Here is a 25,432-nt window from a genome sequence, read left to right as displayed (position 1 = left end):
TGACCATTGACCTCCACTACAGGCTTCTTGTACTAAATGTGATACATCAACATACTAAATATGACATGTTTTGATGAAATATTGTGTGAAACATGGTTTACACAATTTGACGACCATTGACCTCTCCCCACAGCATAGGCGTCCTGTACTCAATATGGTACAATTACATACCAAGTATGTGATCTGTCCAAGCTTCCCTTGTAATATTATGTTTAGCTGTAGAGAGACAGGTAAGAGTGGAGTGAAGTAAATGTTTGGCATTTTTTTTACTTCAAATGACCTCCACAAAAAACAAAAGGCTTCTTGTAATCAATGTTATAAACCTTTATACCAAATATGAAATCTGCCCAAGCTTCCAAAATCAAAACCCAAAAAGGTCACTTTTCAAATGGCAACATGAAATGTAGAATTCAAGGCTACTTAAGAATTAAGTATACATGACAAGCAAAACATATTTTCCATAACTTTAGACAACTATATTTTTTCTAGGATATTCCCCACCCACCTGGTGATGTTTTTACAGGGTTTTGCCTACACTGTTTTTCGATGGGGGAGGGGAGGGGGTGTAACTTAATGGGAATGCACCTCAGTGAATTTGTTGGTTCTAAGTTTCAAGGATGATATTTAAATACTTAAGTTTAGAACACCTCATTCAGAAACTAGTATTTTTTGCAAGATGGCCAAGATATAAAAATCCAATATCAATAATCTTGAAGATAACTGGAAGTGTCATTATTTATCATTAAGTTAAACAAGATGTTGTGCTATATTCCATGTGAAATTCAGCCTATGAAGTTATTCAATTATCTGGTTTGCTTCAAATACGAATCATGAATGAACTTAATGATTGTATAGTTGTAAAAAATCACAGCCAACTTTGGAGGTGTTCTACAAACTGAAGGCCAACAGGTAGAATTAAATTATATAAACCTTTTTAAAACTTCTTGGGTATTCCTGGGACAGTATTTAACATCCTGAGACAATATACAACATCCAGGACAACATTTCTGGGACTCTTTTTATCTGGAAACCGTATTTGGAATATGAATCTGGTTACCACAACTGATTATGGTAGTTCAGCTGTAAATTCATCAACAAGATCCCAGTGTACTCCAAAACTCTTTCAAGGGGAGAATAATTAAGACATGCTACACAATCGTTCTTTTTTATTGTCAAAAGTTTCTACTTCTACTTCTGACTTTAGACCAACAGGAATGAACACATCAAGAAAGATTTATTTTCTAAGCCAATTTATTCTTCACATCTTTTCTTCACCCTTTTGCTTCTCGTTTGTCAAACTGCTCAATACAAAACAAGTTCAGCTGCATATTACACCCAGATCTCCAATGATCATCCATAGGAAACATTTTAATAAGGATGGGAGATGCAAAAGCAATCCATCATATATAATTGATATGATAACAAACTCCATTAAGGAAATTTCACCCATATATCAAGAAATCCCTGCTTGTTTCACACACTTATATAAATAATAACTTCAGAAATTATTTAAACATGTTTTACAATTAAAAATTTCTAGACAATTCTAGACAATAGGGAATTCTGAGGTAAGGGGCCATTTTCTTGAAACCACACTTGTTGGCTGAGCTAAGTTGGAGATCAAGTTTAAATGTTCCCTTGTGCTTGTTCCTTTGACACTAAAGGTAAGATGCTGTTATTTGCATCACTCTACCTTGAGCTGACATGATCATCATGAATTTAACATGAAGCCTAAAATTGACAATATGACATTAAGTCAACTATACTTGGCAGGTTAAAAGATATCTGATTACTACACTCTGTAAAAATTCTTACAAAGAATAGATAAACAGGTCATTTAAATATCTATCATGTGATATGTGAAAAAGTATATCAATTAATAACATTAGCCACATTGTGAGCCATGAGTCTTATTCAGAAATATGTTAAGGAGTGTCCTTTGATATTTGCTGTTGAATCTATGATATATAATTTGTAAATAAAAGAGCAAGTATTTCACCTTATGTTAATAAGTGTTGTACAAAATCTTACAGAATGAAACAATACAGAGAGGATTTCTCTAGGGTAGGAATATATTATAAGCTTAAAAAACTAACTTTTTCATAAGCAATAAGACTGTGCCCATGATTGTGGTATATTTCACAAGACAGAATTAGTGTTTTATTTGGTTGCAATTGAGGCACACTTGAACATTCTTGGTGTACTTGACTGAGAAGATGGACTTGGCATCGGTTAACAAGCAGCATGTAATTCATATTAAGTAAGTTGACAGTCCACAGTCACAAATAAGGAGTATGTAACCAAATAAAATGTGTTGAATGTGTGTGTATACACAAACCTATACAAAGGCATGTCATACATTTATCCAAATATGCTAGGATATGTGACAAAGTAGCAACGATCAAATAAAGGGATGACCCCATTGCCACCTTGCTCAAGCCACATTCCTGAACCTAATTGTGGGAGCATTCACAACACCTCCCCAAAGAACAACAGCATTCTTTAGTTATCCTTACTGTGCTGAATCTATACAAAAGACCCTAAAATTAGTTTTTGCTGATTCTGTGTTGATTGTAAGAACTTGCTATTCCTAAACACTACTTGTTGTGTTGGTATTGTTTGCATTTTGACTGACAATAAAGAGAACCTTCTTGGCTAGTTCAAGGACATCGGAATGTACTGATGGGCTGACACTCTTGGTAATTATGTCTTCAAGTATATCCATTCCACCTTCTTCAACAAGCATTGGACAATACTTTGAAGCTGTTGAAAATGTAAAAGATAAATGTGTCAAGATCATTCACTTCTTTAAAACACGAAGACATGCCAATTCTATCAGACACAGTAAGCAATGTCCACAGAATTTCATATAAGTAACTTCACCTTCATTTAGTTCTCACAAGGTGACCTGAAAAATATAATAACTGATTACATGGCTTAAAAAAGCTTTGTGTAAAACCCTGAAACTTGTTCCAGTAGCAATAGTGAAGATAATAAAATATGACTAAGATAGTTTTACTTACGGTTCTTAGAGCAAACGTGATGGATGGCCCAAACGGACCAAAGTTGCACTTCTCCTATCAAGTAGCAGGTCAATAAAGGAAAGAAGGGACTGAAGGACCGATAGGCAACCATCTCACCCTCAGGGTTTTGCCAGCCTGAGATACTTTTATGCTGCAAAACAATTAGTTGCATTCTTGTAAGGAAAGCTTCCAACAATTTAAAATATTTCTTGCAGTGAAACACTGGCACTGGTATAAACAAAAGTTTATTTCTAGGATCAAACTCCTCAACAACCCCCTACCCCCCCCCCCATGTTCTTGTACATATCAATGTCTCACATGAACAACTTTGATTGAACCAGAAGCCACTGAAGTACTTAGCTTAGTTCATCACTAGTCAGATGTAAAAGGAAAGGAAAAATATAAAATCAAGTATCAAGTGGCTGATATGATGGTTGGCTGATCTCATAGCATCTAGTAATGAAATAGAGCAAAAGAAAGAAAACATATAGCTGCATCTTTTTGATGTTTCCCTTTTTACAAGGTCTCATGAGACTGTTCTGTTTCACTGACATGAAAGGACCGCTGAATTGCACTAAAATATGAGTGATGTTGTAGCTCTATTGACTTTGCAGAGTGACTTGTACAATAACTCTTATTCGCACTATCATGGCTTGTAGTTCATACACGATGACAAAGACAACAGAGGAAAGTAGCTATGTACTACAACCAATTTTATTTCTGCTGTAACATACTTAAGATGACATTGGACCTATTGTTCTGTACTGCTTACCGTGCCTTGTCACTAACTGAATTGTTTAAATCTTGGTTGTCTCCTATCTTGTTTAAACAAAGAAAATTCCAACTATCTTGAGTAGCAGGATGCATCCATTTGTTTGCACTCAACTCCATATTTCTGCAACTTCCCATTGACCTCTTACCCTTGTACAACTTTTGTGACCACCACCAATGGACTCTGCCTACCAAGTTTCATCCTGATCAGACTCAAACCTCAAGAGGAAAAGCATTTTAAATGATTTGTGTTTGGACTTGCCTTGAGCCCACATCATCTTCAATCTACTTTTTGTATAAGCAATAATGGAGTCCCTAATGGACAACAACTTGGTAAGCTTTCATAAGGACTGAGCATATGAGCTGCAGCAAAAACACTTGAACTGATGCTGACAGACAGATAAATAGGAAAGAGAATATTGCTGTGGTATAAGCTCCATCAGTGATGCTAGCTTAACACCATAAGGATTGGTACTCCTCAAGTGGGTATGAGATTCTTCCCAAACTCCATACTTGAGATAACATGTTCAGACTTTGATCTCTGATGACCTCAAATAGATTTTGTCCTCTAAAAAAACCATAGGGTTCATTTATTCAAATATGGGGCATCAAAGTACTAAAATTGAGATCCATGCAAGATTCCTTTCTTGAGATGTCATGGTTACAAGGTGTTTAGATTTTGAACCCTGCTGACCTCCAAGAAACAATATGGTTCATCTACTCAATATGGAACATCCACATAATAAATATGGGATTCATCAAAGATTAAATTCTTTAGATATTGTCTTTACAAGGTTTCACATTTTCACCTCTACTAACCTTTAACCTCCACCACAAACAATCTGCTTCTGGAGGTTACCATGGGGCTTTGCTCTTTGAGATATCGCATCTACAATGAGGCATCACACATGTATCATACACACACACACACACATGATTGCAAATGTTTACGGTCAACATCAAAACAAAATTCTACACTGAACAACACATATTATGTGTGCAAGACATACAATCACACTACGGTGTACAATAGGTGCTAATGTGAACAATAAACACTATGAATTCATTCATTGGTGGACAGTACATAGTTATTTATGGTGTTGTCTGCCTGATTGGCTTATGTCTTTCTGAGATTTGTCATCCCTGTATGTCCCACTGAAATAAAATTGAGCAAGCAACACTAATTAAAAAAACATTTCTTTATATGTTTTGATTACTTACCAAAGCATATCTAAGTTCACTTCTCTTCTCTTCTGACAATTTCCACATCTCAGGCCCTTCATGTAGAAGGTGAGCAACAATACCTGCTGCAAAATAACTCACTTCTATCTGTTTGTTGAACAAGAGGTTCCTGAAAGGGGAGCATAATCAAAGATATATTCTGAAATACATCTATAAGTCAATGTGAGACTATTCCAATCTCTTGTGTCATTCTGTATGCAGAATGAATCCCTTTCTTACATTTCAACATCATGGATGTGACATGTGCCTAGTACAGAAGCAATTTCTATATCATAAAATTATAAAGAAATATGTTTATAATTTGATTATATAGAAATTGGACAAAGTTTCAAACTGCAATGTTACTCTCACCAACTTAATGTTAACACACGCATAACCAACTTATAAGTACAGGTTCAGCATATGAAAACACACTTATTCAGCACAATCTAATAATATGTAACACAATGATGAAAAAAAATTCCTCCAGTGACAAAATTACCTGCAATGTTCAATAAAGTCTTCTCTCATTAGGGTATCTCGTAGTGACTGGACCTCTGCAATATTGTTGATAAGCCCCAGAACTTTTGTTTGTAAAGTTGCCTCATCTTTGAAAGTCTGGTAAACAATTGTAAATATTTTCATTTTTAGAAATCTATAACAATGAAAAGTATATACTTCAAAATAGTAAAACCAGAATGAAAAATGCATTGCGGTTATGATGACTTCATAACACTAAACTTCTGCTTGTTCACCAGAAATAGCTCTTATAATATAAATGTCGTGAATCACTATTTTGATGTACAATTACACAGTGACATGATAACACACATGTCAGTCTATTGTACATGGCAATAGGGGTCTTTAGTCAATATGGCAAATCCATATACAAGGTATGAGAAGTGTCCATGATTCTTACTTTGAGATATCATGTTTTAAAGGTTTTCAGAGTTTACCTTCCGGTGACCTTAAATGACCACCATAAAAACAATATTGATCATCTGCTAACCAAGAGCTACCAACATACCAAGTTTAAAGTTCAAGCAACTTTTCTTGAGATATCCTGTTTACAAGGTTTCAGTCTTTGACCTCCATGACAAACATTAGGTATCATTTGCTCACCGAGGGCTACCAACATACCAAGTTTAAAGTTCAAGCAACTTTACTTGAGATATCATGTTTACAAGGTTTCAGTCTTTGACCTCCATGACAAACATTAGGTATCATTTGCTCACCTAGGGCTACCAACATACCAAGTTTAAAATTCAAGCAATGCTTACTTCTTGAGATATCGTGTTTACAAGGTTTTCAGCCTTTGACCTCTAGTGACTTCAATGACCTTTGAAGTTTAGAGGTAAAGTAACTTTTTCTTCTTATGATATCCTGTTTATAAGGTTTTCAGCATTTGACCTCTAGTGACTTCAATGAACTTTGAAGTTTAGAGGTAAAGTAACTTTTACTTCTTATGATATCCTGTTTATAAGGTTTTCAGCATTTGACTTCTGGTGACCTTAAATGACCTCCATGCAAACAAAAGAGATCCAATTGCTCACCAAGGGCTACCAACATACGAAGTGTACAATTCAAGCAATGTTACTTCTTAAGATATAGTGTTTACAAGGTTTTCAGCCTTTGACCTCTGGTGACCTTTGACCATGAAAAACAAAGGGATCATCTACTTACCAAGTGTTACCTACATACCAACGTTCCAGTTCAGACAACATTTGGTTCATGAGATATCATGTTTACAAGCCAAGGCGTCACATACACACACATATACGTACACCCAGCTATAAATACACACACCCCCACACACGCCATAACCATCGCATAGATTCCTTTGGACTTCAACAAGGAATAAAAATTGACTGATGCCCACACTTTAAAAGTTCATTTTGATAGTTAATTTCCCTTAAATAAATTTCCCTCAAAGTGACATCATATGTCCAGAGAGTCAGGTGATGGTAAATGAGGTTGTCATACACTCTAATAACCTTTGTCTTTACTGGAGGCTCAACCTAATAAGATAACCAGATATGATTAAGAGATGACTGAATGTACAACTGGTTTCATGTTTTCACCATAACATGCTAAGGATGACCTACAACCATATACTGTTACTTTTGCCATTATGAATTTGAATTGAACAAGTCTCTAGGAAATATACATGTTTGTATCATTGTTGCTTGTTGCTGCTTATTACTTTGTATGACCTTTGATCCCCTTCACCTGTGCACTTTCTTTACTCCACTAACAAGTGATTACTGTTACCATGTTATCAAAATTAGAATAAAGCCCTTTAAGAGAAGATTTAGGCCAGTTATGACCTCAAATGATTTTAAACTCTTATCCTTTTACAAACAATTTCCCCTTTCACCTTTCATCCATTTTCACCAATTTTCACCCAAAAACAGACATGTCTCCCTTGGGTCTCATGGGTCTCCCTTGACCTTAAATTACATTTGCCCTAATTTTTGTGTCAGCATTAATGAGGCCCTGAATTGAGCAAACTTCAGCCACTTTTGTAAGGATTGAGAAAATAGACTAAGAGCAACAGACAGATTAGCACATAACACTGGCATAAATTAATTGGCTTTGCCAGTTGAGCTAATACCTAATTAGTTTGGAGAAAATATTTTCAATACAAAAAACCAGAAGAATTTTATATGTCACAAAAGGGTTCCAGAAATAATGAGTCATATTAAAACTGGAGGAATTCAACGACCCAAAAAAAAACAAAATCATTTTTCTGGGGGGGGGGTTAGACAGGAGAACATGTCGATATGCTTTGGCATATATCAGTCATTCAAGTCACATATGACAAGAGATCAAAATGTGATGGGACAAGCAATTGTACCTCTAAAATATCAATAAAGAGATCTAAACCACATTCATTGAGGAAGATGGAGCAGGTTGCAGGAGACTCATCTGTTAGGTTCCACAAGGCGCTCAGAGTAAACTTGAGGGTTATGTCTACTGTTTTGGCATCTGCCTTCTGCTTCACAATCTGAAGAAGTTTCTGCAAAAGTATGAAAATTTAAATTGAAAAGTTTCCTCCATCTTAATAAATGGAGATAGTATCCCATGTAAATAGATAGCTTCCCTTTTTGTAATTTGAGAAACCTCTACTTCTGCCACAGTATGAGCAAGGTTCTGAGAAATATTGAGAGCTTACTATAAATAGCTGTTCAACTGGTATGCCATGATTAGTTTTGTATCTTGTTCTGCAGCATCAAAAGACCAACATTTACTTGATATAAGTAGGTCTATATTATATTTATGATATTTATTTATCACAAAATACTTATTTCCAACTTACCATTTAATGCAGGAAACTGTCCTTTTACCTTACTATTATACTTCCCACCTTTTTAATGATGATAACATATCTACCAGGAAAAGCCTAATGTGCTATGTCTACAATTTCCAAAGCAAGTCCTCCTAGAGTATAGATAGCAGGCATTATGTCTTCACTCTAATTAATGCTATAGCTGTCTGGTGGTCTGCATTCTAATTAGCTCATCAATGCTATAGCTGTCCGGTGGTCTGAATTCTAATTAGCTCATCAATGCTATAGCTGTCTGGTGGTCTAATTAGCTGATCATTCCTTTAGCTGTCTGGTGGTCTGCATTCTAATTAGCTCATCATTCCTATAGCTGTCCGGTGGTCTGCATTCTAATTAGCTCATCAATGCTATAGCTGTCTGGTGGTCTGCATTCTAATTAGCTCATCATTCCTATAGCTGTCCGGTGGTCTGCATTCTAATTAGCTCATCATTCCTATAGCTGTCCGGTGGTCTGCATTCTAATTAGCTCATCATTCCTATAGCTGTCCGGTGGTCTGCATTCTAATTAGCTCATCATTCCTATAGCTGTCCGGTGGTCTGCATTCTAATTAGCTCATCATTCCTATAGCTGTCCGGTGGTCTGCATTCTAATTAGCTCATCATTCCTATAGCTGTCCGGTGGTCTGCATTCTAATTAGCTCATCATTCCTATAGCTGTCCGGTGGTCTGCATTCTAATTAGCTCATCATTCCTATAGCTGTCCGGTGGTCTGCATTCTAATTAGCTCATCATTCCTATAGCTGTCCGGTGGTCTGCATTCTAATTAGCTCATCATTCCTATAGCTGTCCGGTGGTCTGCATTCTAATTAGCTCATCATTGCTATAGCTGTCCGGTGGTCTGCATTCTAATTAGCTCATCATTCCTATAGCTGTCCGGTGGTCTGCATTCTAACTAGCTCATCATTCCTATAGCTGTCCGGTGGTCTGCATTCTAATTAGCTCATCATTCCTATAGCTGTCCGGTGGTCTGCATTCTAATTAGCTCATCAATGCTATAGCTGTCCGGTGGTCTGCATTCTAATTAGCTCATCAATGCTATAGCTTTCCGGTGGTCTGCATTCTAATTAGCTCATCAATGCTATAGCTGTCCGGTGGTCTGCATTCTAATTAGCTCATCAATGCTATAGCTGTCCGGTGGTCTGCATTCTAATTAGCTCATCAATGCTATAGCTGTCCGGTGGTCTGCATTCTAATTAGCTCATCAATGCTATAGCTGTCCGGTGGTCTGCATTCTAATTAGCTCATCAATGCTATAGCTGTCCGGTGGTCTGCATTCTAATTAGCTCATCAATGCTATAGCTGTCCGGTGGTCTGCATTCTAATTAGCTCATCAATGCTATAGCTGTCCGGTGGTCTGCATTCTAATTAGCTCATCAATGCTATAGCTGTCTGGTGGTCTAATTAGCTGATCATTCCTTTAGCTGTCTGGTGGTCTGCATTCTAATTAGCTCATCATTGCTATAGCTGTCTGGTGGTCTAATTAGCTGATCATTCCTTTAGCTGTCTGGTGGTCTGCATTCTAATTAGCTGATCATTCCTATAGCTGTCCGGTGGTCTGCATTCTAATTAGCTCATCATTCCTATAGCTGTCCGGTGGTCTGCATTCTAATTAGCTCATCAATGCTATAGCTGTCCGGTGGTCTGCATTCTAATTAGCTGATCATTCCTATAGCTGTCCGGTGGTCTGCATTCTAATTAGCTCATCATTCCTATAGCTGTCCGGTGGTCTGCATTCTAATTAGCTCATCATTCCTATAGCTGTCCGGTGGTCTGCATTCTAATTAGCTCATCATTCCTATAGATGTCCGGTGGTCTGCATTCTAATTAGCTCATCATTCCTATAGCTGTCTGGTGGTCTGCATTCTAATTAGCTCATCATTCCTATAGCTGTCTGGTGGTCTGCATTCTAATTAGCTCATCATTCCTATAGCTGTCTGGTGGTCTGCATTCTAATTAGCTCATCATTCCTATAGCTGTCTGGTGGTCTGCATTCTAATTAGCTCATCAATGCTATAGCTGTCTGGTGGTCTGCATTCTAATTAGCTCATCATTCCTATAGCTGTCTGGTGGTCTGCATTCTAATTAGCTCATCAATGCTATAGCTGTCTGGTGGTCTGCATTCTAATTAGCTCATCAATGCTATAGCTGTCTGGTGGTCTGCATTCTAATTAGCTCATCAATGCTATAGCTGTCTGGTGGTCTGCATTCTAATTAGCTCATCAATGCTATAGCTGTCTGGTGGTCTGCATTCTAATTAGCTCATCAATGCTATAGCTGTCTGGTGGTCTGCATTCTAATTAGCTCATCAATGCTATAGCTGTCTGGTGATTTGCATTCTAATTAGCTCATCAATGCTATAGCTGTCTGGTGATTTGCATTCTAATTAGCTCATCAATGCTATAGCTGTCTGGTGGTCTGCATTCTAATTAGCTCATCAATGCTATAGCTGTCTGGTGGTCTGCATTTTAGATATCTTATCATTCTTATAGCTTTCAGAGGCCTGCATTTTAAATAGCTGTGAATCACATTCTGTGGCGATAAGGAATTTGAATACTGACGAGAATGTGTTATTTTTTTTATTCCGAGAAGGAAGTCACCAATATATAAATATGAGGAGGTATGCATGAATGCGATCTTCCCTCTTAGTCAACAGACTATGTAGTTAACAGATTGTATCAATTTAAAAAAAAGCTGTTAGGATGTGAACACATGGTGTCTTCAATCATTTCCTTTGCAGTACCTGTGGAAAGAAGATTTTAGACTTACCACCATGTTCCTCTTGGTGCCCAACCAAGTTGTTTGGACAGTTGATATCTTGGCAGCAAGGATTGAACAAATGGCAACAGCCATTCTGGTAATGGAATGATCGTCAAACACAAAGAGGCAATCCATAACCATCCGTGAAGCCTTGTAACGATCAAAGTTCTGGAAATAAAGTTACATGTTAAAACCACTGAAAAAAATTGCAGGAAAATGGTTTGCATTTATTCATATTTCTCTGTTGTTTTGACCTTGGACACAACCACATAATAATAGGCTTAAATCGTGTTATGCAGTGCTATAGTGAAGTACCTTAATCTAAGTATAAAATACTTTTGAGTACTTGAGGTTCCAAGAACGTAGTATCAGTGCCCAAGTTCACCATTTTAGAATCTGAGTACTGGGGTACAAGTATTCTTGATTTATTAAATATACAAGAATCTGATGCTTATCACTGCTCCCTGGTGAGCATATAACAGTTGCATGTGATGAAATTGCTTTGATCTAGTTATAATTGTTCGAAAAATTCAGGATATATCATTATTTATGAGAAATTTTCTGATATTGGAACAGTAATGAGTCAGAAGCAAGCACCTTCTTGATGTGTACATAGGAGTGTTTGACTAACAGTAATACTGCAATCATGCTACAAACTATTCCGTACCTGAGCAACATACATCACTCATACACTTACTTACACATACGTTGTAATACACTAGCCTACATGTTTGATAGCTTACTGCTTGAGTAGACAGTAGTGTAACATAGAATGACTACTTGGGTGTATGTCACATGAAGTAACATTTTAAGCCAAAAGTTCAAAGGGTCATGTAAAATGTGGCTGTAGAAGTACTTAACAAGTCACTCTACACTCTTGATTCAACATTGGAGAGGTGCAAAGAGCACTTAAAGAGGGTGGTAATCATCCAGTATCATCAGAAAACATTTCCATATGTTGCTGCTAAGGGATTGAACGAGTTACCAAAGGAGTGTAAGAATGCCAACTCCTTAAATACCTTTAAACATTTTATCCAGGACTTAAACTAATTTCTTATGCTCTTAATTTCATTTCAGTGATTGTCATTTTTAAATGTATTTTTTCCTTTTCATGATGGTCCCAAAAAGGCCTACATTTACCAGCAATGTACCAACAACGGCATACAGTCGGACTTAAAATTGTGGAGTTATTGCAAAGTAAAGATTTGACCCCAAACCTCATTAATATTCATAAGGTCACTGTCAAAAACGATAGGTTGTACCTTCTTACTATAACAAATTTACATAGCAAGTATGACAAACATCAATCACCATGTTGTTGAATTATCGCGGACCCAAGCAAGTGTCACAGATGGACACACACACGCCAACCTAACTGCATAGGTGGTTCCTTTGCTTCCAGCAAGGAACCAAAACACCTTGTATTGATTTTGCACCAGTCTTAAGTAACCATTAAAAGGCTTTATTGCAGTACAGTTATCTTCAGTAAGGTGGTATCAGCTATTATTCTATTGTGACAAGACAATTAGGGGAATACCATTCTTTCCATGGTGGTTTAGTTCTAGACCTCTTCCATGTGTTTTAGTATTGGTGAATGTGTTTTTAATCACAAGGTTAAATGGAAAGAAAGTCTCCAACTATATGTTGAGTTAAGACCTGTGGATGCTGCATATAGGTTTGGCACTTGGCCCCAAAGCTGCTGTGCAAAATCATTATTGGTTACAGAATGTTAACAAATGATGTACGAGTATAGTCTTCTGTGGATTTTCTTTGTTTTCTTTGCCTATAAGGGAGCTGTCACAGCAAAGGGATCCTGAAATCGTCCCCCTCCTGTTATTAAACACCAATAATACAAACTTCATATTTTTTTCCATACCCAAAGTTATTTCACCCATATAAAAACTAGCCCGATATAGGTAAGAGACCTAACCTTGGTCCTAACAAGCTGCACTAATAGCACCAGTGCACTTTTGCATGTTTTCAATAAATAATTACTCATCTCCAATTGAAAAAATTACCTTTTAATGACACCTGTCCCTATGAAACCTAACACTAGCCCACATATATCACATAAAATAACCTCATAAGCCTAACTTATTTAATATAACAATATGTCCGCCTCAGTAAATACTCAAAAGTGGAAGTTCATTGTGTATGTAAAATTTATCTTCCACTGCAACACTGTTATGTCTGCTTCACACCCCTCTAAGCCTTTCACCAGGGGAAGGAACTTCTTGAATCTTGACATTATTAATTACCCAGGTCACCTAAATAACTGTCCCTCCCCCCCCCCCCCACCTACCACTGACAATTGAAGCAATGAATAATAACTTAAATGGCTTAAAATATATAGCTACCATCCTTTTAAGTTCTTTTCTACAAGATGGCCAAACTGGCACATTTACTGCTTCCCAACAGAGAAACTAGCAGAAGTCCACTACCATGACAGCCAATGGATGCACTCAATGACCAGAGGGATGAAATGGTTGTAAAATTATGCTATGTAATTATATATGAAAAGAAACAAGGGACAAAAGAAATACATCAGAAATACTAAGACAATTCTGCTCACTATGAAACTTACACTAGTCAAGTAGATGGCAGGAAACCCACTAATGGAGGTAAAAGGCTCATATTTACATCCTATTACTTACCACTTCCTGCAGTATTCTGTCACTGCACAAGGTTAGAAGAGCATTTTTCTGTAGCTGTAATGTATTTATAAGAAAAGATGTACTAATATTCAAGTTCAATTTCAAAGCAGCTAGGGATGAGTGGTATATATGATATGTATCTATATACAGTAGTGTGAGGAACAAAACTGAAATACATAACACTATAAGAAATGTCCCAGAGAATGTTCAGCTTTGCTTGTAAATGACTTAGAAGCACAAAAGAAGTTTTACTTGATGCACAGACAATAACTGTTTGTAAAAGAGTCTTATTATGAAAAGGCGAAGATCACCTTGATCTAAGAACACATGTTTTAGAGTAACAATTTTGACCCATATTCTTGTGACCTAGAGAGCAAACCTGAAAAATTTCAGGAGGCATGATGCCTTCTACATTGGAAGAGTAGTATGCCTATGTAACAAATGACTCAAATCTCTGGATTATTCACACTCCGCATAAGCGAACTGGCAGTCTATGATAGTGTTCAAACGATTAACTGAATCGGAATCGGATGCGGTCCAATTATTACATGATCGGATCATAATCGGAATCGGTAAAAATTACGTGGAATACCAGTTATGTCATACCAATTATTCAAAAGCATATGGAAGGTGAAAATATCATTATTCAAAAACATATGGAAGGTGAAAATATCAACTGATGTGTTAGGTTTGTTCTTTTAAATACGAAAAATTAAAATAATGACATCCTCTATATGTCTTTCACAATGTAATTTCATCAAATTAGGCTGCCAGGGTCGCCGATTTTGCTTCCCTCGTGGTTAGTGACTTCATATTTCTCGGCACAGTAAGCATGGTAACAATACCAATTTCGCGAATTAACGAATGTGCTGGACAGGGTTGAAAATAAGCGGGGGCGACGGGCGACTCGCCCTCGCAAGTGCTTAACCAGAATGAAAACATTTCATGGTTCCTTGCTGCTGTTCATTAGTTCCATTCATAGGGAAATTTCTAACAAAGCCCTAATACAGCAACAGTAATTTATGCTCACAAACTTTTGTTGCCAAAGTAATGCTAAGCCCTGATATCAATTGCAACACACATCAGTGTGTGAAGACTATCTACCATTATCATCGTACCAAGTTTGACGAAATTCCGACTAGTAATAGTAGCCAAGTAATTGCAATTTGGAGTATTTCACGTTTGACCCCATGACCTCATTAATATTCATGAAATGAGCACCAAAATCAACAGGGTTAATCTACTTACTATGGGCCACCCACTCACCAAGTATGGTAATGATTGGTCATTCCCTTGTTGAGTTATTGTGCATACAAACTTTTCATAACGAAATAATGCTAGGCCCCCCCCCCCTATAAACATGCATGATATCAATTGCAACACACATCAGTGTGTGGAGACTATCTACCAATATCATCATACCAAGTTTGACGAAATTCCAATAAATAGTAGCCAAGTTATTGCAATTTGGGAGTTTTTCACGTTTGACCCGTGACCTCATGAATATTTTTTAACTTTGGCCTCGTATAACTTCGCACACGAAGGTCACACGGGGGTCAACCTATTGACATTTATGATCAGAAGGCACCTTTGACATCTGAAAATAGCATCGAAACTGTAAAAATCCCCAAAACACGAAAAGGTCACCAGAGGTCAAATTGAGGTCAAGGGTCACCCAGATGCGGGTCGACAGCTGCATTACATTGAAGCAACTCCCAACCTTAACGGACAGTTAGTTCTGAAGTTATCACAAAAATACTAGTTTTTTTATCATTAATTGACCTTTGGTGACCTCGGATCACATGACCATTAAGTTTGAAAATATTCCCCTATACCATTTGCAACTTGTCCCAAAATATCAACCGTGTCACACCTTGGAACTGAGAGTTATTGCATTAAATGTCTGAAAATTAACTTTGACCTCGTATAACTCCGCACACGAAGGTCACACGAGGGTCAACCCATTGACATTTATAATCAGAAGGTACCTTTGACATCTGAAAATAGCATCGAAACTGTAAAAATCCCCAAAACATGAAAAGGTCACCAGAGGTCAAATTGAGGTCAAGGGTCACCCAGATGCGGGTCGACAATTGGATTAAATTGAAGCAACTCCCAACCCTAACGGACAATTCGTTCTCAAGTTATCGCAAAAATACTAGTTTTTTATCATTAATTGACCTTTGGTGACCTCGGATCACATGACCGTTAAGTTTGAAAATATTCCCCTATACCATTTGCAACTTGTCCCAAAATATCAACCGTGTCACACCTTGGAACTGGGAATTATTGCACTAAATGTCTGAAAATTTACTTTGACCTCATATAACTTCACACACAAAGGTCACCTGGGGTAAACCTATTGACATTTTTTATTGGTGAGACGTGAATATAGCATCAAAACTGTAAAAATTCAAACATTTTTTTCTTTGCCCATTTTCTCACCCAAAATACTAGTTTTTTAACATTAATTGACCTTTGATGACCTCGGATCACATGACCGTTAAGTTTGAAAATATTCCTCTATACCATTTGCAACTTGTCCCAAAATATCAACCTTGTTACACCTTGGCCCTGGGAGTTATTGCATTAAATGTCTGAAAATTAACTTTGACCTTGTATAACTTTATACACAAAGGTCACCCGGGTGTCAACCCATTGACATTTTTGATCGGAAGGTACCTTTGATATCCAAATCTAGCATCAAAACCAAACATTTTCTTTTTCGCCCGTTTTCTCCCAAACTAAGCACATTTTTTCTAATGTGACCTTTGACCTTTTCACCTTGGTTTCAAATGTAGTTTGATCTGCTGATTCCAAAAATCAACACGATAAGTCTGTACAGCCATCCTAACTCCGACCGAAAACTTTGACCCCTTATAAGTTCGCACACAAAGGTCACACGGGGGTCAACCTATCGATATTTATGATCGGAAGGTACCTTTGACATCTGAAAATAGCATCGAAACTGTAAAAATCCCCAAAACATGAAAAGGTCACCAGAGGTCAAATTGAGGTCAAGGGTCACCCAGATGTGGGTCGACAATTGGATTACACTGAAGCAACTCCCAACCCTAACGGACAATTCGTTCTCAAGTTATCGCAAAAAAACTAGTTTTTTAACATTAATTGACCTTTGGTGACCTCAGATCACATGACCGTTAAGTTTCAAAATGTTTCCCTAACCAGTTCACAACTTGTCCCAAAATATCAACCTTGTCGCACATTGGCACTGGGAGTTATTGCAGTTTTAGTATTTTGGGTTTTTGGACCATAACTGACCTTTGGTGACCTTTGTGGGCACCAAAAACAATAGGGTTCATCTACTCACTATGGGCCACCCACCCACCAAGTTTGATCATGATCAGTCAATCCCTTGTTGAGTTATCGTGCATACAAGCTTAAGCGTCACACACACACACACACACACACGCACACATACATACACACACACACACGCCAACCTGAATACATAGGTTCCTTTGCTTTTAGCAAGGAACCAAAAAGCCCTCCTAAAGCACAATTGCGAGTGCGAAAAAGAAAAGAGAAATATAAAAAAATCGCCCTTGTTATATCAGGTGTCTGTGTAAAATTAATTGTGACATGTGTTTGCTTTAGCTAGGGTTTGCAGTTGCAGCGCAATCGCGCAAACAGTTCTCACAATGCCGCATCAAATTTGAAGCAGTGCGGGAGGGTCGCACACAATCACCAGGAACTTCCCGCACAGTCACTGGCAAATTACGGCCTCCACAAAGCAATTTCAGTACCAGCGACAATAACCTAAAATCCCCACAAATCTCCGACCACATGGTAGCCTAACTTCACACTAAGTCAACATGGAAATCTAACCTAGCCATCTGTTTATTTGCTCTAGTTGTGTCGCAAATAAAAAATAAAAAATATCCATGGAAACTGCTATCTTCGACCACATGTTAGCCTAACAACCACACTAAGTCAATGGGAAATGTAGCCTATCCATCGGTTTGCAAAAAACAATTATGAGTACCAGTGATCTCCTTGACATGAGTAGGAGTAAGAGTGCAAGGCTTGTAAAAAAACAATACTTTGCGTAGTTTTGTTTTCATACTTTCCTTGCTGCTATTATCGCGCGCATGGTACCCGAACACCACACGTAGTCAACAGGAAAATCTAGCCTAAGCATCACTTCATTCGCTGAAATTGTCACGCAGTTAGCTAGAACTAAAATATCCGTGAAATACTGCAACCTTCGACCACATGTTAGCATAACAACCACACTAAGTCAATGGGAAGTGTAGCCTAACCATCGGTTAGCGAAAAAACAAAAAAAATTGCGTACTGTAGCTGTGTTTACAACTTTCAATTTGCTGGAAATCAGCATTTGTTTGGAAGGTATGAGTGAATGTTGTATTTTATATTGGAGATAGTTTCTAGTTGTTCTTATTTCTTTACATCAATCTGGTAACATTCTAGAGTAATTTTAAACAAGTTACGATGGTACAATTGCTTTTCAGTTTGATTGGCCTAAGCTTACACTTTCTAATTGAACTTGAATGGAGTTAAAAAGGTAACGAATAAGTATGTTTAACTTCAAGTTCGTAACATTTCTATTTGTTCTTAAACGGTATAATACTGAAAATAAGTACAAAATATTGACGGAATGTAGCAATATGTAATTAAAATTACACTTTGGTATAGATTGAAGATGGATGGTTTGTCTGAGATACTTTTTGAGATGGATATTTTGAGTAACTATTCTTAGCCCATTTCAAGCCATTAACAGGTGACATTCACGTCGAGGTGGTAAGGCCATTCGCTTAGCACAGTGCTTATTAGGTAGGATGTCATATTTTGTATTTTGGAAATTTGTGGGAAAAAAATCGTTTTTTTTCTTTCCGAGAAACTCCAGAGGTAATTTGGTACATACAAAAGGATACCTAAGAGCCTTCTATTACAACGAAAGCAAAAGGAAACAGGAAAATCACAACAATAATTGTTTCTATCACATACTTTATTGTCGATTTCGTATAAACGGGATATTTTTTTCTCTTTTTCAAATAATCGGAATCGGAATCGGCCTGACTATGAAAAAAATAATCAGTAATCGGTATTTTCTGTTACAGCATAATCGTTTGAACACTAGTTTATGAATAACCCTTTCGCTAGTAGCTATCTATCTTGAGTTTCCAAATTTACAAACAAATTGCTATCTTACATGTTTATCAATTAAAAGAAAAGGCCTTTGAAAGAGTTGGGCTTCAACATTATATCATAAGTGTAAATGATGGAATATGAGTAGTGACATTATCAAGTTAAACTGGATCTTATATAGCTTGGTGCGAGCTTTGCTAATAGTCAGGTATTCGTAATCAACATCGGGCAGGTTCTGAGATGAAAGAATCATTTAGAAGTAATTCCTTAAATTAAAGCCCTGCTGTGAGAGGGTACCATGCAACTATGAAATTCAACGAGCACTTTATTTAAAAAGGGTGAAAGTATTTGGCTCATTTTGACTATCCAGTAAAATCAATAGATTCATCAACTTTGTATTTGTATGGCTTTAACCTTTGACTTGTACCAAATAGGGATTATTTTTCCATATTTGGGAGCTTTAGTTTTATACCTAACCACTTACCATGACTGGTGATTTTCTTTTACCTCTATTGATCTCAAGTAGCCTTCAAGTTTACACAAGGTTTAGACAAGGTTTTAACCCTAACCCTTACACCTCCAAGGAAATTGTCAAATGTCTTTATAGGGTCTTGAAAGAGTCTTTACTTTGTTACTCACCTGTTGTTGTGTTGAGAAGTTCTCCATTGCATGTAGAATCAGATGTACCATCTTACTAAGCAGGGATACATGTATACTCTCGCCCAGACGGTTCTTAGTTAGGTTATACAAGCAAGCACTGCAATTATGAAAGCAATTTAATATTAAAAACAATTGAATGTTTCCTAACACCCTCACTGTGAAATCAAATGAAATGCATCAAACACGTAAAAATTAGCAACTAACAATGCTCTGCCATATACATAAAGCATTCCGATCTTTATAACCAAGGTGGAGGTTTCTTGAAGTGATTAACAACATGATTTTAATATCTTTCCAACCTCAAGAATGTCCTGCAACTGTCTATTGTGACTAGAAACCATCAACTTATTTTCTAACTCGTACAAGTTTTTGTAAACTTAAGCCAAATAATCAGTACCTGTTCTCAAAATGTTTGGCTGAGAAATAAACTTGACTGTTACAATAACTTTGTCTTGAAAGATCATACGTAGCAGTATGAACATACTGCATGAGTGGGTTCTAATTTGGTATTTCTGGTAAAGGCTATGTGTTTCAGCATTACGATTAGTTAAAAGTAGTGAACAAATGCAACCAACAAGTTCACATAGGTTTCACTGTTTCTTTCATCAGGAATTGATATTTCTTAATGGTGTCACGCTGGTACAATGGATTTTCCAGTTAAAGAAACATATATATATATAAATATATGTATATTTATATATAAGCATGATCAATTAATTTTAAAAGAGAAAGTATCTCACCTTGCTGCCATCTGAACACCAAGATGTTTTGGGTTTGCCCTCATTTGAGGAAGGATGGCCTGGCAATAGATTGTAGAAAATTATCACTGAATGAGAGCAATTATCTTTTTTGACAAATTTGAGCCATATGGAGTCACAACAAAACAAGAACCTATTAACATATTTGTCTCACCATAACTCTCAGGGAGGATATTAGAACAACCAGAAAGCCTGATGGCTTTATGATTTCTTGTCATATTAGTTGCTCAAATTCCACATAACTACTGTATCTGACTTAAGAATTAAGTAAGAACAAGAACATATCAGAGATTTCCAATTCTTATTTGTAGCACTCACTTGTGGGTATCAACCAAATTCACAAGTAAGGATTTTGCAAAGTAGAATTTGTACTCCCAAATGTTTCAATATCCAGAAAGAACAGTCTTCCTATGTGAAATATAGACACATACTGTAGATGTTCTACATATGATCAAATGGATGTTTTTCTTTCACAAATTTTGAGATAACAAATCAACTCTGCCACCAACCATACTGTACCTTTAATAATTGTTATTAATAAATGAGAGTTACATGAAGTTTTTATTCACTTTGAAATATTTTCACACCTTATTGCCAAAGTGAAAATCATCTAGTAAAACAAGAAGGCCAATTTTGAGACCATTTGAGATAACCTGTTGACCCCATGACCACAATAAGACCATTTAAGATAACCTGTTGACCCCATGACCACAATAAGACCATTTGAGATAACCTGTTGACCCCATGACCACAATAAGACCATTTGAGATAACCTGTTGAACTCCTTGAAGCTCGGAGATGAAAACTGGTAGGGGCCACTTGAGTATGTTTAAATCACCAAGCATTAACTTTATGCGGCAGATTTCATTTCTTGGCTGACTATCCAAGTTTACTTGAGGTCTATTGTATTTTAAGCCTCTTCACAAAACTATTAACTGAACTGAAGTTGACAAACCCATGTTCACCAAAAACAAACTATAGCATCAGAGAACTCACAGATTAATTGTAGAGCTCTTTAAGTTTGAAGCTATCATGTTTGCAATGATTTCAGACTTTGAAACCTGTTGACCTCATGTGACCTTTAACTTCTATTAATTTCAAAAGGGTTCTTGTACTCACCAAATTGGGTCTACATACTAAGTATAAGGTTGTACTTTTTGAGTTATCATGTTTACAAGGTTTTCAGACTTTAACTTATGTTAACCACAAATGACCTTAGACCTCTACCAATTTCAATCTATAGGGATCTTGAACTCATGAAGCTGCATTTACATACCAAGTATGAAGTTCAACAAAGGTGTACTTTTTGAGTTTTCGTGTTTGCATAATCTCATACTTTGACCTCTGCTGACGTTTGACCATCAGAGATCAAGATACCAAGTATAAAGTTAATCCACCATGAACTTTTTGAGTTATGGTGTTTACAAGCAGGTGTCACATACACACACAAGCCATCACCATTGCACAGATTCCTCAGGCAATAAAAAAAGAAGGCCTTTCATTATCTATGTGAAAGTATAAAATTTCAATAATAAACACTGAAAGTTTACAAATGTCCACAAAATTCCCTTTAGGATGGTTGTTAGTTTAAAGTTAGAATTCATATTACCTTAACTAACTCAGGTTTGGGGTCCTTCTCAATGTACTGTGTCATATTGAACAAACACCTCAACAGCTTGTGGCCATAATTTGGCCGTTGTTTGTATCTCAGCAATGCCTCCAGAATCTGATCTTCAGTTACCTGTCCAGCAATCTGAGTGGGAAAGCAAGCATGGGTTTATAGGAAATGAAAGAGCCACCACAAGTATACGATATATGTTTATTTACAAATATATTACTAATTTCTTCTTGGAAAACCTCACCATCAAACATTAGCATATATAACATTCACATGCAAATATAAGAATGTTGCTACTTCAATAATCAATGACAGCAAAAGAGTGTAATTCCACTTAAAACTATTTGCTGAATCTCTTATACAAATGACAACCTACCCATACCTTCAAGTCAGGGTTGAATTCTGTGTACTGTTTCTCCTTGAAAAACATACTGTCACAAACTTCTTGAGAAAGAGCCAAACCAAGAAATTTGAGCTTGTGGTGGCAGTGTACAAATCTCTCCAACATCTCATCTGTGATATCATCTCGGCCAGATAAATCTAAGGATACAATATTAGGTAATGCAATCTTGGAGTTGAGGAGCTGTTCCATGGTTCCTTTGCCTTTCAGTTTGTTCGAAAGCATATGCGGTATGCTGTCCTGTGAGATGTCCAACTGCCTCAATGCACACATTTCAATAATAACAGGGATAAGATCTTTGTCAGGTACACGAGTCTTGAACATGGACAGAGACTTCAGCGTATCCTTGAGGGCTAGTAGTGGTTGAATGTTATAAACTAGTGTCCCAGAAATATCTAAGCTATCCAAGTGAGGCAGATCAGACACAACACACTCAAGACCAAGATTGTAGCCAAACTCTGTATAACTGACATCAAGATGTCTAAGGGATTTTAACTGTGGCAGAGATATAACAATACAATATTTGGAGGTGTTCATGAATGTACACCTACTGACTGTAAGAGCTTTAAGATTTTTCCTCGTCCATTCTCCCTGAGCTCCAATGATTCCATTGACATTAACACCATGAAGTCCTGTAGCATCCAGCTCCAGTAGGTGCTGAGTGGACAGTGATCTCAGCCCTTTGGAGGAGACATTGGCATGCCTAAGACAGGCACGCCTCAGGCTTCCAATGGTTTCCTTTCGAAAGAGACTTAGTACTGTGTCACTTAGTGACCCTAGTTTACTAAGTTTCTTTAAAAGTTGTTCTGCTAATTCTTGATGAAGTATTACATTTGATTCTCTGAAAATCAGTTTATTCTCCAGGTGGTCTCCATCCCCTGCTGGAATTTCTTTGGTAAACTCTGGTAGGTTTGTGGCAATGTATTTCAAACATAATGTTTGAAGACTGTCTGCTGTGATAAATGACATCTCAAACAGTACATCAGTCACTGGTCACTGTGGCACGTTGGAATATATCTGAAAATAAAATTTGCTAAAGTTTAAGTATTTAAAGCTATAACGTAGAGTGCAGTCAATGATTGGGAAAATTGTAACTTGAATTGATAAACCTGCAACTTTGAATCTCTTCTTTGAAACACTCCCTCCCCTCTAGAAAAAAAAGCAACAACACACCATTGTACCTAGAAATTTGGGACAAGCTTTGTTCTAGCCTGGTCACTCCTTCAACAAACACGTTGATCTTGGAGATATAATCTAGATATATCATCAGCTATGACTTTGCACATGACTTCAAATTTTTATTCAAATATTTTCAATACATGACTTAATTCATGACACCTTATCGTTACTGTCATGAAGGTTGCTACGAAACGAGTATTTTGTAGTTAATTTTCGACACTTCACTCAGGTAATTCTATTCCTTATCAAAATTAAAATGTAATCCTTGTTTAAAATCACGATAAGTCATTGGCCTAACTTAACATTAGGCTGAGCATTGGCTAGTATTATTTAATATTAGGCTACAGTAGGCTATTGTGACAGTGCAAACGCTTCCGTGTTCACTTACCGATTCGAAAGACTCTGTCAAAGAACACTCACATCATTTTCAAACCTGATCATCCATGTGCTCCAGCAGTAAAATTTGTTTGTTGAATGAACCAGAAGAATGCCAAATTTCGGTCTTAGTATAGGAGGAACTTCCCTAAATAGTATGTTCAGACCTACTCTGCAGTGTGTACGTGCAGCGACTGTAACCTAACTTTTACAGTACGAATGGTGCGCAGTTCATTTACATTGGAGATACCATTTTCCGTTCTGACCTGCCGTGAAGTGCCATATCAGGGGTCATCAAGGGTTACAGCTTCCTTTTCCTCGAGATAATAACATGACAAATGTAACGCCCAACCAAAATTGACTCCGCCCGATAAGTACGGTACGGAAGCTTATGATGAACTTTCATAATTCCTGTCTTTCGTAGCATAAAGCCACCTCCAATGTAATGGGTTAATAACCCGTTGCGCAGGAAGTCAAAAGTCGTACTTTTACCAATATTTAATATTTAAAAAAAAAACTAAATACCTTCTACTTTTATACGCATGACCTTATGCAGTCCCAAGTTACAATCATAATTATTGGTTTCAATGATTACCGTTACCTATGCAGTAATGCTGACGGAGAGTGCGTACGTGTGATGCCTCGCTTGTAAACACGATATCTCAAGAAGGCAGTGGCGTAGCCAGCGGGGGGGGGGGGGGGGGGCAGGGGGCGGGAGCCCCCCAGTTGAAATGCTCGCCCCCCCCACTTGCCCCCCCCCCCAAATGGAGTTATTGACTGTGAAAAAAAACTTGAATGCACACTAAATATGGTGCTGCGCCTATGTGCATATTAACATGGTTTTTATGCAATTTTTATTCTTTACCTTTTACCTAATTCTCTATCTGCGAAATTGGGTGGCCAAAATAAAAATCACGTCCATGGGAACATTGCCTTGAAAAAGAATTTGACCCAAGCAGCAGCGCAAAAAACGCCACTGTCTCTGTATTGTCATATGTGGAAACGGGCTGGCAATTTAATTAAACGGTCTCCGCGGCACTCACAAGCGGAGGCTACGTTCAGTTTATGTTCACAATGTTATCCCTGATCCCTGGATTGTGTTCCGAAATGATTCACACGTGAGTGACGTGTATGGCAGAATGAATATCACAGTATTTAGAAACAATTTGCATTTTGACTGAAACTTACAACATGTTTTGCTACGCCTACGCGACCAATCGCGATGTGTTTCTTTGGTTAGGTATACACAGAACAGCCTAGTAGTCTATATACATATATATCAGTCACGCAATAAATGTCCCCGATTTCAGTCACGAAAATATGGTCACCTTTTGGACGCTAGGTATTATTAGGCGGTAAATTATATGAAATATAAAAGTACGTCACTCACCTCAAACACTACAGTCCTATTTGCGCTAGGTCGCCGTCTCGTACGAATACTACAGACAGGATCCAATTAAAAATCCAACACAAATTCCGCTATCAAAATCCTAATCCATAAAAACAATTCGCCCGGAAGCGGGGGCAACACGTATCCGAT

The 25,432-nt window shown here is 37.2% G+C and overlaps 1 protein-coding gene across 1 annotated transcript; it reads right to left on the bottom strand.

Annotated features, from left to right (window-relative positions):
* Positions 1 to 1,233: 1,233 nt before the first annotated feature.
* Positions 1,234 to 24,171, bottom strand: LOC139976505 (protein zyg-11 homolog B-like). The gene is made up of 12 exons (XM_071985336.1): positions 23,906 to 24,171; positions 22,321 to 23,355; positions 21,930 to 22,073; positions 20,303 to 20,361; positions 19,542 to 19,659; positions 13,773 to 13,826; positions 11,128 to 11,286; positions 7,873 to 8,034; positions 5,518 to 5,633; positions 5,016 to 5,145; positions 3,024 to 3,174; positions 1,234 to 2,763 (listed from the first exon to the last, which is right to left on the bottom strand). The coding sequence occupies exons 2-12, from the start codon at positions 23,305 to 23,307 to the stop codon at positions 2,591 to 2,593; spliced, it is 2,253 nt and encodes a 750-aa protein (XP_071841437.1). The 5' UTR covers positions 23,308 to 23,355; positions 23,906 to 24,171; the 3' UTR covers positions 1,234 to 2,590.
* Between the last annotated feature and the right edge of the window lie 1,261 nt (positions 24,172 to 25,432).

This window comes from Apostichopus japonicus, chromosome 2 (genome assembly GCF_037975245.1).
Source record: "Apostichopus japonicus isolate 1M-3 chromosome 2, ASM3797524v1, whole genome shotgun sequence".
NCBI classification, from domain to species: domain Eukaryota; kingdom Metazoa; phylum Echinodermata; class Holothuroidea; order Aspidochirotida; family Stichopodidae; genus Apostichopus; species Apostichopus japonicus.
This window is presented reverse-complemented; position numbering and strand designations above follow the sequence as displayed.

Bases quoted from the DNA above. Each gene is read 5' to 3' on its own strand.
- LOC139976505 (XM_071985336.1), bottom strand. From the start codon at position 23,307: ATGTCATTTATCACAGCAGACAGTCTTCAAACATTATGTTTGAAATAC. The intron at 5,634-7,872 runs GTACAATTGCTT...ATTGTTTACCAG, and splicing joins TCTTTATTGATATTTTAGAG to ACTTTCAAAGATGAGGCAAC. The intron at 5,146-5,517 runs GTAATTTTGTCA...CTCCCCTTTCAG, and splicing joins GACTTTATTGAACATTGCAG to GAACCTCTTGTTCAACAAAC.